The 18,656-nt window shown below is 48.3% G+C and overlaps 1 protein-coding gene across 1 annotated transcript in view; it reads left to right on the forward strand.

Annotated features, from left to right (window-relative positions):
• The first annotated feature begins 8,014 nt into the window (after positions 1-8,014).
• The window catches only part of LOC140898846 (antigen WC1.1), a 51,438-nt gene continuing 40,796 nt past the window's right edge, over positions 8,015-18,656 (forward strand). Inside the window, exons 1-2 of the mRNA XM_073313361.2 lie at positions 8,015-8,078; positions 15,634-15,948. Coding sequence (XP_073169462.2) covers positions 8,015-8,078; positions 15,634-15,948 — 379 coding nt within the window. The remainder of the gene's footprint in view (positions 8,079-15,633; positions 15,949-18,656) is intronic.

The raw sequence follows: 18,656 nt of genomic DNA on the forward strand, positions 1-18,656 counted from the left end.
CAGGTGCTGGCCTCCTAGTTGAGAATTTGCATTCCCATACACATCTTCCCCCCCAAGGCCAGCCTTTGGAAGCCATCCCCCACCCACATCATGAGGTTTTCTGTTCATTAAAACACAACAATGCTAGCAACAAGACAAACACTACAGACAAACAACACAAAACATAGATCCATGGTATTCTGAGTTATTTTTCCCGCTGGCGCCAGCTTGCTTGTAGAGTGTCTGAAAAACAAAAGAAACAATTTCCTTCCCCATGGTGGGGACAGATTATTGCTTAATAATAATACCACTTTCTTTTACAAATGTCCTTGCTACTTGCAGGAAAAACAGAAGAATTACCTCCAGACTGTCCTTATTTTGTTCTATAGTCAGGCTAGTGAATTACCTCACTCACTGGTCATTTATGAAATTCATGAGATGGTGTACCTCAGTTTCCCCTCTTGTACAACAGACCAAGTTTGCAATAGTTTCTCTGCTGTACCAAGCTTTAAGTTTATTCTCAGGTAATAGCTGAGACACAGCTTCAGATTTTAGCACTGTACACACACACACACACCCCCCCTTAAGGTTAACCTGTCCCCCTTATTTTCAGGCTTAACTTGTTTTTTTTTTTCACCTCCCTTTCCTGAAGGGCCATAATCTGAGTCTTCTAGTAGCTTGTTTGCTGACCGGATGTATTCATTATTTGCAGCTCCTTTGTGCCCATCAGCTAGGTAATTTGCATTTACACACAGAGGCTTACTAGCTTGCTTTTGGATCCAAAGCTGATAGCAGCTCAGACACTGTCTTAAAAGGGAAGCATTTTACTTCCACCAGAGTTCTGATTACTTTCCACTTTCATCTCCTGCTCCAAAACACAGCGATCTGAAAAAGAAAGCACAACCTATTGTGGCTCCTTTTGGAGCCCTATTAGGATTTTAATGAAGTACCATGTTTTATTTGCATTTCTTTTACTCCTTTTCCAATATACACTGCACATGTCCTGGGAAAATGCAAATTCCTTCCATATAGTTTAACCTCCATAACATCATATTAGCCAAATTAATTTTACACAAGGTATAACTGCCTCCCCCATGCCTACAAAGTTTTCATGCAGAACCCACCAAAGCAACAATCTGATCCCCCAGAGCCATCCCAAGGCTCAGTGTTCCCATCATTCCTCCCCTTTTCCTTTTCTTTTACCTGTGCACACATACACACAAAATTCTGTTTTGCCTAACATCCCTTGCACTGTAATTACTCTTTTTACATAACTGTACCCCGATTACACTTCCATCTTGTACAACTAGACACAACTAGGGGCAGCCAAGTTAAGTTCCAAAAGAAACCTCTTCCATCCTTTAGTGATTTTGATTACATTACCCAATAGTCAAATAATTTTGCTCAGATTCTCTCTCCGCCTGCTGCCTGCAGCAGTCCCTTATAGACCATTTCTGTGGGAAAAGGGCCCATTTTCCCTCAGAATAGCTATAAAGGCTTCTGTGGACAGAAGCATAGTGGTGATAGTAGCCACTCTACCTGACCCCCTTGGATAATTTAATTACCAAGCTTCCATCCAATGTGACTGCACAGAGTTGCACATACAGTTACATTTATATAACTGGGTTTTATCATTAAACAAAACTTCCTTCTTGACATCTCACATAAGTATCCAAAGTACCCTCCATTAAAACTTCAGAAAAACAAAAGAGTGTGGAAAGGCAGGTTGCACTTTGAAACTTTTATTTTATTTTTTTTTCCTCCACTCCCCCAGGACCAAGTCTCAGATCCAGTCTCTAAAGGTGGTCTGTTAACTCTGCTTTTGACCTTAAACCCTTTTGTGCCAAATCATCTTTCACTACCCCTAACTAATTTACAACCCTTCAGCAGCCCTTGCTGAAGCAGCACCAAACTTGAAAGATTTCTGGCAGCTTCCCATAATGCTGCCCTTACTTCAGACCTCTCAAGCAGACTGAAGTGCCTCTTTTCCCTGGGAGGCATTCAGTCCCGATGGGCAGGGACCTTCTTCCCCTACCCATATACCAAGGAGGGTGGGCTCCTCAGCCGCCCCCCATACCTCTGGGTCCCCTAACACTTCCTCCATTTCCTTTTTAATCTTATCCCAGGTTGACCCCTGTACCTGGTATGGGCCCTGGTCCTCCCTTATCCATTTATCCAAAAAATCCTTTACCCTGGCTTGCCAGAACCCGCAACTACCATCACGAGAGTTCGCGATACCCCCTCCAAGCAGCTGCGCGGACTGTTGGGGAGGGGGACTTACAGGCTGCCACTCACCTATCCAATGCGATGCATCCGAGTCACCGGCACCAAGATGTTAGGGGGCTTATTCCTTCACCCACTTACTTCCCTGGTCCTTCTCGCATGAATAGAGAGCAAAAATACCCGAAGTCCAAAGGTGCAAACAATTCAATGTTTATTGGGGTGAACTTCCAGCAAGCATGATTCCAGTTTCCTTCCTTAGTATCCTCCTTCCCAGCTCTGACACCACAAAGCCTTACACCTGTGTCCCTGTTCCCATTCCTGCCCTTAGCCAAACATGATTCCAACTTCCTTACTCCCATTCCCTGTTCCCATCTCCCCCTTTAGCAAAACATGATTCCAATTTTCTTACCCCCATTCCCTGTTCCCATCTCACACACCCACCCACACCCCAGTCACTTCCTCATTGACTACAGATTATATAGTAAAACTTGAGTTCTGCTTAGCTATACCTTAACCAATCATTTTCCTGAAATTTAACTAACCAATCCTAACATATTGTAACATGATTATGTAACCAATTATATCCCACCACCTCAATTAGTTTACACCCAGCAAAATTAATTATACAGCAGACAGGAACAATCACAGAACCAGACAGAGATTATACAGACAAACAACAGCAAAGTGGGAACTATAATGACAAAACAATACAGAAGTGAGGATTTCACATCCCAGCTATTGATAAGTGAGTTCTTGCCAGACAGGATGCTATCAAACTAAGTTTCCTTTTACATTTTCTAGGCACTTCCCTTTCTCTGGAGGTGATAGGAATACAATCCTGTCCTGATAGTGCCTAACAGCCCAATAGCACCTTATTTCAATGTGACTAGTTTGGAATGTGAGGATGTGACCGTTTGCTTCCCAGCTTATGGCTGCCTCTGCTGCTTAGCCAAAGGCCTTAGCCTAAGAACAGGGCCTCAGACTGTCACAGTAAGAGAAGGCCCTTACACCAGCAGACAGTGATTTTGATTCTTTCTTTTATACCTCTATCACTAGCCAAGTGATAAGAATACACCTAAATTCTTAGAGTATAGGCCTTTACAGACAGGCCTGAATATCTATATCCTAACACTGAGGTTTTATTTCATTTCATATTAATCATAGCTCACCATCCTCACCCACCCCCCTCCCTTACTGTGGGTGTACACCCATCAAATTTAATTACTGATCACTAATATGATTAACTCTGTTGGCAACATGGGTGGGTAATCTCAGTCACCCTGTCTATTCAGCAGGCGAGTGGTTAAAACCGTTCAGTTCAACAGGGTGGGTCAGCTCTTTTGTACTCAAACACATGTCTGAACCATCCCTGTTTTTTTTTAAATTGTAAATATTACCCAAAATTGAGCCAGCTAGTAAGCTTAGGGAGAACTAATGACCCACCAGAGTTTAGCAGAAAGCAGCATGTTTATTATACTTATAGCTAAGCTCAAAAGAAGGGATGGGGGGTGGGGTGTCACACTTACACCCGCATACTCATGCTCCCAGGACAGGCACGGCACTGGAGATGTCAGGATCCTTCAAGGTAAGTGTTCCACAGCGCAGCGATGGACAGTGCGATGAAAGTAAGTCTTCCTGAGGCACGATGGAACGCAACACGGGGAACCACTGGCCAGGCAGTCTGGGTGAAGGGCTTTCATGGGAGGTCCAAGCTAATCAGTGCACTCCTGAGCACATGGCCCCTTCCCCTTTTAAGGACCTGCTCCTCATGGCCTGCGACTAGACATGACTTGGTCAAGTCTGGTTGGTCACACTCTGCCTCAGGCAGTGTCCATGTAGTGTCCCTGCATTGGGTGTGTGAGCACTGCCTAATTAGAGTCCCAGACACCTTGTCTACCTGGGAGCTCTTCTGAACTTCCAGCTGTTCACCCAGCCCATTCGTCCCACAAGCATTCCAGGAGGGACGGGGAGGGGGAAAGCCACTTCACAGGTATTCGAAGAGGGAGAGGAGACAAAGGGGACAGGGGGAGTGTAACAGACCTTTTGAGCAAACAGGTTATACATAGCATAGTCATAGAGAGCATACAGATCACTGCTGCACCTACAACAGTAAACGCACTTTTAGGGTGTCCCCCCCCCACAAGATTCTACAACATACATTTCAGCTTTTTGCTGTAAATGGGTCTCTTTTACACAAAGACACAAGAGCTAGGTTCTCACAAACTATTTTTGTTATTTAAAAGACATACAACTCTTTGAAAACAAACCAAGATGCTCCATTAAAACTATTAGCTCACTCAAGGGCCACAGAGACCTTCTAACAGAAACACAGATAGTCACAAAGCCCTTTTCAATAGATTTTTTTTTTTATTTACAGCGACCAAGTTTTATATGGCATGTTTGTCCCCTCACCATTCTCTAACTTAATCCTTTTAGATTTCTTAAGCAGGGTTCTGTAACTTTTTGTGCAGACCAGATGGTCAATATAACGCTATAAGCAGGCATCTTCCAGTTTGGTCATTTTCTTTAAACGCTTCAGGGTCTCCACTGAATTGCACAGAATTTATCAAGGTCACCCCTTGCACTAAATATTCTTGAGTTCAGCACAGACATTGCATAGCATCACCTATGGCAATAACAGTGTTTAAGAAGCTTTCCAAACACAGCTCAGCACACAAGCCCCGGAGCTTGCAGTTGATATCCATTGAAGTCCAGGCTACACAGTCATGGTGCCGCTGGCCTCGTGCATCTATGACACAGCTCTCACAATCTTTGAAAATCTTTCCCTAAGACAGTGATTAAGGACAGCATAAACTGCAATGTGTACAATAAAAGTATGTCTTTTTACGCTCATGACGTGGCATTGGCTCAGTTAGTTCCATGCCAAGCCTCCTCTTAAACTCCTCATAGCCGTCATCCTCCGAGTCCTCTTCAACAATTTGTGTCGGTATTGAACAAAAACAAGGCGGGCCTGGTTCGTCTTTGCTGTTTGATGCAATGCTGTCCAGGGCCTCCAGGGACTTGAGAAAGGCATCCTCTAGCTGTTGAGAGATTTTCAGAAAAGAAACAAGTGTAAGTTCCCACTGCTTGTTTTTAGATTTACACAAGCCCAGTTCCTAACCCCATTACACACACACACACACACCCACGCCCACACACACACATCCTCTAATGTTACTTCTAAATTGTTCATTTACCTGAGTGACATCTTTTCCGTTCACCTTGTCTGCCGGTGACTCCCCCGAGCTGCATTTGCCTTCCTCCTCCGGGGGGTGGACGACGAGAGGCCAGCACACTTATCGGGGTGTCTCATGAGCAGCTGGGTTTCGGGGTCAGGTTCCGGCATATCCATCAATGGCTGGACCAAAGGGCTCCCCTTGACTGTTCCCTCCTCCTTCTCGGAATTCTCGTTGATGTAGCACTTTCTCTGTGGATGGTCAAAGGCCGTCGGGGCTAAAACAAAGTCCAAAGTTTTCATGGGGGTGGTGAAGGAGTCCATGTTTCCTCTCAGCATTTCCACGATTTCTACAACACGTGTTCTTAGTAAGAGATGGCCTCTTCTGCCCAGTGCTGGGACTTATGGGGCGGTGGTGCTGCACTCTGATTGGCAGAGGGTGGTGGGAGGCGGTCTTAGAGAGGTCACATGACCCTCTTCTGGGCAGTTCATTCTGCCCCAGAACCTGCTCTATTTTGATCAAATCTGTTCTCAGGGCAGTCCTCTGTGGACAAAACCCATCCCAATTGGTAGAGGGTGGCGGGGGGAGTTTCTAGAGGTGTCACACAAACCACTTCCAGATGGGTCACCCTGCCCCAGAGTTCCCCCGATAGGTCAAATATCCTCTCGAGGGTGGTTCCCCCCAGCAGCTGAAACCCATCCTGATTGGTAGAGGGCGGTGGGAGAAGATGTTAGAGGGGTCACACGACCCACTTCTAGATGGGTCAACCCTCTCTGGAACTCCCCCCGATTGGTCAAATCACCTCTTGGTGCAGTCCTACCAGGGCAAAACCCATCCTGATTGGTAGAGGGCAGTGGGAGGAGTTCTTAGAGGGGTCACATGAGACACCTGGCTTCTGTTCATGTGTCCAGCTTGACCCCAGAAGTAATACCCCATGGGTGGGACTTTCGGTGACAGGTGAGCAGGGCTTAAGGGGTTAAGGGGCTGGACTAATGTTTGATTGACAGTAGGACCCTTCTACTACTTTGCTGATATTTCCTGTTTTGTCATTACTGTTTGTTTAAATAGTTGGAGGGCAGAGTGAGGAGGAATGGCATGATTGGGGCAGGGAGTTTAGAAAAAATAAGGAGAGGGAAGGATGGGGAAAAGGCACAGCCACACCTCCTCATCTGCCAAGCGAGTCACTCACTGTCAAGTGTTTTTCTGGAATCACAACAGAGCGGAGTCTCAAGGAGGGATTCGAAGGAGGATCAGGTGTTGGTTCCACAGAATTTCTGAGGGAGTTTTCTCCATACAGATAGGGCAGCATGGGAGAAAATGCAAAGGTAAAAAGTTAAAGATGTTTCCCTTAATCCAAGTATTTATAGCAGTTCTCTTGAGGAAGAGCAGGAGGTAGGTGCGGTGCCAGCCAGTCGTTATTCTGTGCTCTTCCCTTCCCTTGTGCCTGTTCCTTGAATTGTCTGTGTCCCATGAATCAAGTACACTTGTTTCGAAGTGCTGCTGATAGCACTGATGCTATCCTACTATCTATCCTGCTGCTGATAACACCAATGGGCATGGTGTGTGCAGGACCTCCTGCTACTGCAAGAGAGGGTCATGGCCTACTCAGGAAGCCCTATGCTCTGCCTCTACCACTACGAATCATGGTCTAGACAGGAAACCCCAAGGCCAGGGTGCAAGTAACATAAAGCCCTTACCGGTACAGGGGCCTGACTCTGGGCCCCTGGAAAGGGCGGGGCCATGGGCAGAAGGGGTGGGGCTGGGGGTCATCCTCCCCCAGCCAGCCCATCCGCGCTCCCTGGCCTGTGCTGCCTGGGGCTCCGTCAGTGATTTAAATTGTAAATTGCTGGCCCCGGGGCAGCTGCCCCTTTTGTGCCCCCCTTTGGCAGCCTGGGTGTGGGGGCAATGATGTTAAAGCGCTGCTGTGGCAGCACTTTAACGTCGTCTGTGTACGGGCCTCTACCGGCAGCCACTTTTTACTGGTATGTTGTACCGGCCGACTTTCCCCCCTGCCCCAAGGCCTATTAGTAGAAGAACTGTCAATATTTCAGATGCTGCTGAGTAATTCTTCTCCTATAAAGCTGATTTGAGCGACACAACCTGGTTCTAGTGAGTTGTCCTTATCTGAAATTGGGCATGTCCTGTACTGGGAATTGGTCTTGTAATGATCACCTTTGGCACAAGAGATTTCTTTCCTAGTTTATAAAATAGCCTGCCTCGAATGTCTCCTAGTTCATGTTTAATATGATATAGAATCTATCAGGGCGAGAAACAGCACGGCTACAGTTTGTGCAGAACTTTTCCTTCCGGCTCCGGAGATTGGGGGTTACCCGATGATCTGAGGCTGTGATAAACCTGACATCAGGAGGGGGCTCATCACTCATATATGGTGATGTTTGTTGCTTTCGAGTTTTATTGGATGTTTTAGCTGCATAAAGTCACAGATAAAACCACTGATAATAACTAAAAAGGCAGATGGGTTTGCTATTGGTTCCTTTGCACAGCTGATGCCAGCCTCTGAATCTATATATTTCCCTTCCACTGCTTTGTTGTCACTTGTCAGACACAGTGGAGCCCTGGCAGGTGCTTAGGTGCAGCCAGTGCAGTGAGTGGGGGGACAGCAGGTCGGGCTGGCAATGAAGGGACATCTCTCCACTCCGGTGCTGTGGCTTCTTCTCCTCTCATTTCAGGACACAGCAGGTAAGTCTCCTCTGTGCTTCACCAGGGGAGCTGGGTTAACTGGAATGAGGGTGGTAACTTTTACAGTCAGGTTTTTACCATTGGTGCCCATCTAGGAGCTTGTGACTTTTCCTTTCGGGATTGGATCTTGCCACTGTTATCGAGGCTTTTGTTACCTTGAGATTGGACTATTCAAATGAGCCTAATGTGGGGCTGCACCTTAAAACCATTCAGAGAACGAAGCTGATGAAAATGGCAGCAACTCATTGAGCAGGGCATCATGCTGGGAGTATGTTACAGCCGTGCTGCAGGATCTGCACTGGCTGCCCATCTCTGGGTGGAGGTTAAGGTGTTGGTGATGATTTATAAAGTCCTGAATGATCTGGGACCAGCCTCCCTGAGAGATCACCTCTCTCCATACGGACACAGCTATGGTTAGCAGGGACACCTGAGCTGGTTCCCCCTTTTTATAAAGGAGAGGGGTGGCTGGCAGGGTGTTCTCTGTGAGGCCTCCAGGACTCTGAAACTTGTTATCCTGTTTGGGCCAAAATAGCTGAAATTTGTTGACCTTCTGGGCACACTGCAAAAGACACTCGTTTGGGGGTTGGGGGTGGGAAGGACCCAGGCTGTGCATCACATAATGAGAAAGGGGTGGGAAGGAGTTTCTGTAGGTATCTGGCTAGCTGAGTTCCTGTTGAAATGGTCACTTCATGCTAATGGGATTTGAGTGTGTTATCAATGTTGTCCAGGTGCCAACAGTCTTTGTCCAGAATCCAACAGCTCCAAGGGCCAAGTCCTGTCTCCTCACTCCCCCATACGCTCACTGAAGCCAGAAGAAGTTTTGCAATTTTGAAGTGAGCAGGATTTATTCAAATAAACCCAGAGCTGATTCCTCCCAGAGAAGGGGGGTGTGCATGTGTTGGGGTTCAGTGTGCAATGCCCTGTTCCCAGGGGGGTATCGGGAGCTCTGCCAGCAGGAAGATTTATCCTGCAGGAGCCCTGCCTCCCTCCCCCAGGATTTCTGCTGGAGCAGAGAAGCTTTGAATCCTAGCTGGAGTCGAGAGAAGCCCGACCAGCACAAGCGGCATGGCAGAGGTGCCGCATCAGGGCCTCTCACGGCCACGTTGGTTTCATTCCCTTAAGGCCGCCCCTGCCCAGTTTCAGGGCTGCTCTCATTCCTCCAGCACAGAGGGGGCTGCAGGCTCTTTGCCAAGCTGTGTCCCAGCTCCAGGAAGACTTAACAGCAATGGGGGAGGGGGGAGCAGATCATGAGGTACATCAGCATGTGCTGGTGCGTCTTAGGGAGTGAATCTGGCCCAAAGAATCCAAAACTGATCAGCAATAGGATTCAAATTGAATGTGGGACCCAGATATGATTCAAATAATGCAGTGATTGGAACCTGCTGGGCTGGTGTTAGCAGCACAAGAATGATCCATGTGTCTGGCAGGGCAGTGAACTGCTCAGCAGTAGCTGGTTCATGGGAACCCGATGTGCTGCTGTGCCAGCCTGAGAAACTGACCCTGACCTTGTAATCAGCAAGGTCAGTCTCAATTATTGTCTTTGAGAAAAACCTGCCCTGATGTATATTTCACAGACAGCTCAGTAACTGCGGTGAGTAGGGGGCTGGTACCCAGAAAATCCTGACAAAACCAACCCTCTAGCAGGTTACTTGGCGTTTATATTTCAGATTCCCAAGAAGTTCCTATATAATGTGCTGGGATTAGAGCCCATGACACAGCTGTGTATGACCGGAAAGCATGGAATTCTGTGGTGACTTCTGCTGATCAGACTGACATTGCAGGGGATGGACAGTTACTACCACGTGCGGGATAAATTACTGCACGATTGTGGGATAGTGTCATATAGTGATGCCAAGCACATGTTCAGCTCAATGCATTTTTGTTGGATTGCTGAGGAAATGTGTATCATCCCTTTGATATTTTTTATTTTCTATGGGAAACTTGAGTTTTCTTCACATGAACACAGACACAGTGGTATGTGTGTGTGGGGGGGGGGTGTACAACATAGGAGATAGCACCATGTAGCTTTCCCTTTCCCTCAGTGCCCGAATCCTCCTCCCTGAGCAGAGGCCAGGTCAGTCTTTGCCAGAAGATTGTGTTTCACAATCATTGACCTCTTTACATTGTGCGGGAAAACAAATTTGTAAAATGATGTGGTGTCCAGGCAAACAAATGAGAAAATATCAGGGGTGGGCCAAAGTGGCAGGTTTCACTCCCAGACCCAGATCTGAACTTCCCCAATATTCAGAGTGCTGGGTGGGGTCATTATTCCAAGTTGGGCTACAGAGGTGTAGCCAGTATATGGTAGGTGCAGTATGTAAATGTGATTGTTATCCAGAAAGGTGCTGATGGCTGCCATCGGGGAATCTTTGATCCTAAGACAATGAATGAAAGCCAATGGCAGGACGAGAACTCTCTTTTAGGCTCAACAGATGGCGCAATCAAGATCCTTTTTGTAGTAAAAACAGCTGCAGACAGTGGGGGCAACTGCCAAAGGCACTGGCCACATGGGCAGGGCAGAGCTAAGCCAGGGGTTTCCACTGTTGCCAAAGCAGGGGCTAGGATACTGGCGTCAGACTGTGTCTGTTGCGGGGAGAAGCCAGTAGAAGGAGTTGTGACTGGGATTTTGGAAGCAGAAAGGAAACAAAGCCAGTTGGAGCTCACTGGAGGGGCAGGCTGGGGGATTTCTGAGCAAGGAAACTGCCGGCTGTTCTTAGTTTCTACTGGGTGCAGGTAAACAGAACTGTGTGTGCACTTAGCTAGAGCAGTGCTGCAGCCTTGGGTCCTGCCACAAGTGAACATCATGGAGTTAACTTCATTGAAAAAAAGTCCCTATTTTTCTTAGTGCAGACCAGGCCCCATGGGTTCCCTGTGGGACTGCACGGAAGTGAGCTGTACCTGAATAAACAGCCCTGTGGATTGCAGTAAAGTGAGCATTTTCTATTTGCTTGGCATTGAAGGAGCAGCATGGTCTGGCCACATACTGGTGTGAACTGCACTGTTCTCTCAGCTCCATGGAGGCTCCTTAAACATGGTGTCCCCAGCTCAGCCATCCACTGCTGCAACCAGCCTGTTCCAGGGCTCACGGTGGAACTCTGCATGTAGCTGTAACTCCTGGGCATTGTAATGATGCCTGGACTTGCTCCCAGTCTCAGGGACAGTCCTAGCTCTTCACACCCTGTCCTGGGGGGCCAGTTCTCCCAGCCAATATCCCAGAATTGTGTGGCAGGCAGTGGCTCCTCCTCTCATTCCTTGTTAACTGCCTCTCTTCCAGCTGCCAGCTTTGCCTCTCCACAACCCCTAGAAATGCAAACAGCTGTAGAGACAACTGGGGGCATGGGGTGGAACTCAGAGCAACTGGGAGGAAAGCAGCTTGCAGGGAGTGGGGGCAGTCTGCTGCTCATCTGGGGAAGGAGCAGCCTGTACATGCAGGGCAGAGAGGCCAGGTAGAAAGGGGAGAAGAGGAGGAGGAAGAGCCCAGGGGAGGTGGGTGGGAAGAGACCAGTGGAAGAGGGAAATGTGTGGGGCAGGTGGGGAGAGGAAGCTCTGGCAGGGAGCACCAGGCTGTAATGCCAAGCTCCACAGAACAAAAGTTGTGAGGTTAAAAAAAAATCCAGTCTCATTTTTCCATCTGTCTTTGGACGTTGGAAACCCCCCCCCCCCCACTCCTCTGCCAGCGTTGGGGTGAGAATCGCAGGCTGAAAAGTCACCCTTTAGTGCACCCGAACTGCACGACTCTCCCTGGCTGCTCAGCTGGAGACTGCGCTTACCCTCCCCTCACCCCTGAGACAGGGAACTGCCCTCCATTGCCCAGCACTGCCTTCGCTCTGCCTCCTGGTTCAGTTCCTCTGACAGACGAAGGGCTGGCTGGGAAATAGCTTGACAGCTACTGAGCTAATTCATGCAGCGTAGTTCACGCTCACACACACAACTTCTGTTACTGTTCAGGGGTGAGTTACAGACAGAGGTACTGGAGACCTTCACTCTGATCTGACATTAACCCTTCACATAAATTATGTCATTGTAACAGGACAGGTTTGGTTTAGCCTTTTGCAAACAGCAACACTTCCCTGACTTCCTCCACCCCACACTGCCCCTGCAACTTCTCCACCTGAGACCGGGAAGCACTGCCCCCATTCTAGAGACCCCTCCCCTCTCCTGCCTGTGTCCCCTTTGCTCCTGCCCCCTCCCACTCCTAACCCCATCCCCTGCCTATTCCAGACTCCGTTCCCCTCCCCAATACTACCTCCTGTCCCCCTTCCTCACAACCCCTCCCCTACCTCCTGTCCACTGGCACCAGACTCCCCACTCCATCCCCACTCCTCCATCCTCCCCAATCCTCCCTCATGTGCCCCTGCTCCAAGCTCCCTCCCATCCTCTACTCCACACCCCTCCCCTCCTCACCCTCTTGCAGCCCTGCTTCAAACCCCCTCCCTCCTTCCCCCAGAAGTTCACCCTTCCCCACCCCTCCCTCCTCTTTCCCCCCTTATAAAACCCCCTCTTCTCCCCAATGCCTCCTTTTGCCCCCTTTCTCCTCTCTGCCCCTGATTCCTCATCCCCTCCTCACTTCTCACTCCTGTCCCCCACTCCAGACCCCTTCCTCTCGCCATGCAGACTCCCTTTTCTAAACCCCCTTCTCCTCCCCTCCCTCCTTCCCCCTGCTCAATAACCCACTCCAGCCCCATGCTCCCTGCTCCCCACTCCAGACCACCCTGTGCTCCATCTCTACTCCTCCATCCTGCCCCAATTTCAGATCCCTGTCCCCTCCCCTCCCTTCTGACTCTCTCTTTCCTGCCTCCCTGTTAACTCCCAATGCAGACACCCATCCCCTCCCCACTTCTCCCTCCTGCCCCTGCTTTCCAACCTCCTTCCTGCCCCCCAGTCCAGTCCCACCTCCTCGCTCCTGCCCCTTCCTATGCCCCTTTCCAGACCTTCCTCCCTTCTGTCCCTTCTGCCCCCCTGCTCCAGACACTCTCCCTTCCCCACCCTCTTTCCTCCCCTTCCTCCAGAACCCCCTCCCCACCGCTCCCTCCGGCTGACTTATTGTCTTTACCCCATTCCCTTGCAACCCTTGAATCTGCCTCCTGTCTCCCCAATGCCCTGCTCCCCTCACTCTCCCCATCCTCCTTTCACAGGGTCTCTGCTGCCCACCACGGTCCCTGGGTCCTCTCCAACCCCCTCAGCCACACAGAGACAGCCATGATCCCAGTGGGCTTTAAGTGAGAAGTGGCAGCCAGCTTTACTCAGGGCGGCCTCATTCCCTCATAGAATCATACAATATCAGGGTTGGAAGAGACCTCAGGAGGTCATCTAGTCCAACCCCCTGCTCAAAGCAGGACCAATCCCCAACTAAGTCATCCCAGACAGGGCTTTGTCAAGCCTGACCTTAAAAACTTCTAAGGAAGGAGATTCCACCATCTCCCTAGGTAACGCATTCCAGTGTTTCACCACCCTCCTAGTGAAAAAGTTTTTCCTAATATCCGACCTAAACCTCCCCCACTGCAACTTGAGACCATTACTCCTTGTTCTGTCATCAGCTACCAATAAGAACAGTCTAGAGCCATCCTCTTTGGAACCCCCTTTCAGGTAGTTGAAAGCAGCTATCAAATCCCCCCTCATTCTTCTCTTCCGTAGTCTAAACAATCCCAGTTCCCTCAGCCTCTCCTCATAAGTTATGTGTTCCAGTCCCCTAATCATTTTTGTTGCCCTCCGCTGGACTCTTTCCAATTTTTCTACATCCTTCTTGTAGTGTGGGGCCCAAAACTGGACACAGTGCTCCAGATGAGGCCTCACCAGTGTTGAATAGAGGGAAACAATCACATCCCTCGATCTGCTGGCAATGCCCCTACGTATACATCCCAAAATGCCATTGGCCATCTTGGCAACAAGGGCACACTGCTGACTCATATCCAGCTTCTCATCCACTGTAATCCCTAGGGCCTTTTCTGCGGAACTGCTACCGAGCAATTCGGTCCCTAGTCTGTAGCGGTGCATTGGATTCTTCTGTGCTAAGTGCAGGACTCTGCACTTGTCCTTGTTGAACCTCATCAGATTTCTTTTGGCCCAATCCTCCAATTTGTCTAAGTCCCTCTGTATCCTGTATGCTGTCATACTGTAGGGAGATGGCGGCTGTGACGGTGCCCCCCATAAGACTTTATGGAAATATACTTATAAATGTATATATGACATCACTAGAATGTGTTTTATGCTACATATGCCATGTAACATATCTCTGTAAAGGTTATGATCTACTGAATCTCTTCATCCTATTTGTATGCATGTATCATTTTTGTATTTGAAGTTATGAATATTGGCTGTATACTTGTTTGATTCTGAGTAGGTTTTAGTGAAGCAGTTGGTCTATTCTCAGTAAGTGCCCAATAAAGAAGCCCTTAAGCCAACAATGAACTTGGAAACGCCAATCCACATCTGGGCTTTCCCAGGAATGTGTCTTGGTTGGTAAGGAACTCAGTCATGCAGGGACATGTGACTTGCCCAGGTGACTCCAAAACTCCATTTTGTCTTCAGCTGGCTAAAGAGAGAGCCTCTCCACCTCCAAAGATACCTGAAAGAAACTGGAACAAAGTACAGTAACTACAGGGGGTGTAAGTGATTGCTGGACCCAGACTAGAAGGAGACTAATCTGTAAAAGACAGTGTACTGGAACTGGTGAGGTTTTTATCTGTATTCAGTTTTATTACGGTAGTAGGCTTAGATTTGCATGTTTTATTTTATTTTGCTTGTTAATTCACTTTGTTCTGTCTGTTACTACTTAGAACCACTTAAATGCTACTTTCTGTATTTAATAAAATCACTTTTTACTTATTAATTAACCCAGATTATGTATTAATACTTGCCGGGGGGGGACAGCTGTACATATCTCTTTCAGTGTTATAGAGGGTGAATAATTTATGAGTTTACCCTTTATTAGCTTTATACAGGGTAAAATGGATTTATTTAGGGTTTGGACCCCATTGGGAGTTGGGCATCTGAGTGTCAAGGACAGGAACACTTCTGTAAGCTGCTCTTAGTTAAGTTTGCAGTTTGGGGCATGTGGTTCAGACCCTGGATCTGTGTTGGAGCAGACTGGTGTGTCTGGCTCAGCAAGACAGGGTGCTGGAGTCCCAAACTGGCAGGGAAAGCATGGGCAGAAGTAGTCTGGGCACATCAGGTGGCAGCTCCCAGGGAGGTTCTGTGATCCAACCCGTCATAGCGGCATCTTGCTGGCTTCAGCCCCAGTGACAATGACAGGAGATGGTGCCATTTGGAATAAGGGAAACTCAGTGAGTTGGCACCTTCAACGTATTATCATAGGATGGGTAAAAACGCCCCAAATCACCAGAGTGGGGATAAAATGGTGAGAGCTGCAGCAGTGACAGCTCTGAGTGTGAGGCCCTGAGATGGGATCAGGTGGAGCCATGAGGCAGCTCTGGGCATGTCCCATTCTCCTGGCTCTGGGCGTGGATCCCCTGCTGCCGGGTGTGGCCTCTGCTGTGATAACGCTGGGGAGGGGGCTCCCTGCTCACTCTGACCTGCTCTGTGTCTCTCTTTGAAGGTGCCGACGAGCTGAGGCTGGCGGATGGAGGCAGCCCCTGTGCCGGGAGAGTGGAGGTTAAACACCAGGATCAGTGGGGGACGGTGTGTGATGATAGCTGGGACATGGCAGATGCTGGAGTTGTCTGTAAGCAGTTGGGATGTGGAGTTGCTGTCAGTGCCCCTGGCTTGGCTCCATTTGGACCAGGATCTGGAAAAATTTGGCTGGATGAAGTTGCCTGTCGTGGTACCGAGTCTGCTCTCTGGCACTGCGGGAACAACGGATGGGATAAGAGTGACTGTGGTCATGGAGAAGATGCTGGAGTGACCTGTTCAGGTAAGAATCAGCCAGCTCAGTCCTAAAAGGCAAATCCCCTGAGACAAAAGGGCTTGAACTCAGAGAGCGTCGTGTGCCTGTGACCCTAACGAGAAATGTACAAAAGCCGGAGCAAGTCCTGTCATTATTTTTATTACTGAACTGTAATTATTACTGTTCATGTCTCTGGCCACTGAGGATCCCCCTGTGTGACTGTGAAGCATTTTTGTTATGTCATTTCCAGTTGTTTCAATGCCACGTCTTTCCTTTCCCTTTGAATGGCTCCCATTTTGCAGTTTGTTTTCTGAATATGAGTCAGTGACAGGGAGGGACCCGTGGCCAGTGGGTCAGGGCTCATTTGGGAGAGGTCTGTGACCCAGCCAGGAGCTTCCTGCTCTGCAGGGCTGAAGGTTTCTTTAGGATGCAGTTGTTCATGAGGGCACTAGCCGTGCTGGGGCTGTCTGCCCCACAGGGGCCTGTGGCTGCAGTTGGCAGCTGCCATTTTGGAGGGAAAATATCTGGCTCAGAGCTGGAAACGTAGCCATCGTCAGGGAAAATTTTAAAGAAAATCATTGAATTAGCAAACTTGCCTGTTTCCCAATAATGTGTCTGTTTATCTATAACCATTAACGTCTGTTTAAAACTTTTATATGATTTTCCATTGGGATTCCAAAGAGTCCAACAAGAGTTTGGTGCCCAACTGGCATTTACTTTGAATAAGACAATTGATCCTAAGTGCCTACAGGCCAGATTGTTAAAGATATTTAGGTGTCTAAACCTGCAGATAGGTGCCCAGTGGGATTTTCAAATGTGCCTGGTGCCAAACTCCCAGGAGTTTTGGAAAATCCCACTAGGCACCTTTGTGCATTTCCATGCAGCTGAATGCCCTTTGAAATCTGATCCTGAGTCATTTTTGAAAATGGCACATAAACCCCTAAATCACTGAGGCACTTTTGAAAATGTTACCCTTAGACTCAAATCCAGACCCAGACGCCCAGCCAAAGGAGATGGGGAGATGCACAGAGGGTGGGGCATTTATGAAGATTCTGACCCCCCCCCCATAGGGTGATCAGGAAATGGGAGGATCCTCCTGGCTTGACCAGAATTAGAGTTAGCTCAGAGCACTCCCCAAACCCCCAGCCTGTTTTGTTACTTTTCATGTTTTGGACCAACCAGTAATAGAAAATTATAAAATCTCTGATACCCTGTAGATCTGGCCTAGAGAGTATCATATTATGGAGACATTTGTTGTGACTTAATAGTTAACGTTACAACTACGGGCCCCTTATAAGTTTTATTTTAAACTCTCTTTTCTTAACATTTGGTCGGAATAATATCTTCCTCTGAATATAGCACATGGAAGAGAGGATATTTTCCTATAGTTCCAAAAGTTTTAGCAGCTCCCCATGGTGATGGTAGCTAAGGGTTGTGTTTAATCTTGGCCCTTTCTTGGATTTTGAGTGTTTCAATGACAAACCTTGAAAATCTCTTAACATGGGGGGAGGGGCAGTAGCGGGGGTGGGAGGGTTTTATGCACTTTCCTAGTCTTTAAAAATAAATAAAAAAGATCGGAGAAAAGAACTTAGTAAAAAGGCACTTCATTGCCAGGACTTTGAAACTCTGCAGACGTAAAATACAGTGGGCTCTTGCAGATGTAACCCCCCTAACCTGGTCCTAACAACGGCTCAATGTCTGGTGCTGCCCACGCAGCAAGTGCCCAGCAGGGCGTCCCTCACCTCTGAACCTCAGCAGGAGGAGGGAGCTGCACACGAACCAAGGGGTATCAGAGCAGACGTCCCGTCTGTGCACCTTTCTGTAAAACGGCTGCTGCGTCTCCGCTGGAACTGCACCTTTGCAGTGGGGATAAAGTGAGGGTTGTTCCCCATCCCTGAGCTGAAGGCTGGAGAGGAGGAGGAGTCTTTCCATGCCCCGCATAGTTATGTCCATTCCTGTCACTAAGCCCCATTTTCCCTGGGTAGAGGTGCAGGGCAAGGACATGGGGCAAAACCCAGGGTTCTTTACTCGGGCAATCAGCCAGTGACTGTAATGTGAGTTTGCTTTGTACAGACTGAGTAGAAACAGAATAAAGGACTCAGGATTGGGCCCATTCAGAATTATTCCAGAAATAACCAGTCATCTGTCTACAAACTAGCCCTGTGCACTGGATATCACTGAGAAAAAACCCATACAGGAGCTGTGACGTTTCTGCACCAAGCAATTTTTGAGAGGTGCTGTCCTGGCAGAATACTAGAAAACTTTCCAAAAAGGGTCAAGTATCAGAGGGGTAGCCGCGTTAGTTTGTATCCACAAAAGCAATGAGGAGGCTGGTGGCACCTTAAATCTGTTAGTCTTTAAGGTGCCACCGGACTCCTTGTTGTTTTTCCAAAAAGTGACAGTGATCCTCGTATATGCAGTGTTGTTGTACCTGGGTTAGTCCCAGGATATTAGAGAGACAAGGTGGGTGAGGCAATATCTTTTATTGGACCCACTTCTGTTGGAGAGAGAGAAATGTTTGATCTGACAGAGAAGAGCTGTCTGTAAGCTGAGAAGCTTGACTCTTTCACCAACAGGAGCCGGTCCAATAAAAGTTATTGGCACAAGTTGTTGTTGTTGTTGTTATTGTTGGCACAATAACTTGTGTTATTGGCACAAGTTATTGGCACATTGGCACTTTGATGGGTTCGGTCACAGAGACCCTCTATGACTGTCACCTGATGTGCTGAATTTAC

Source organism: Lepidochelys kempii, chromosome 1 (assembly GCF_965140285.1).
Source record: "Lepidochelys kempii isolate rLepKem1 chromosome 1, rLepKem1.hap1, whole genome shotgun sequence".
Taxonomy (NCBI): Eukaryota; Metazoa; Chordata; order Testudines; family Cheloniidae; genus Lepidochelys; species Lepidochelys kempii.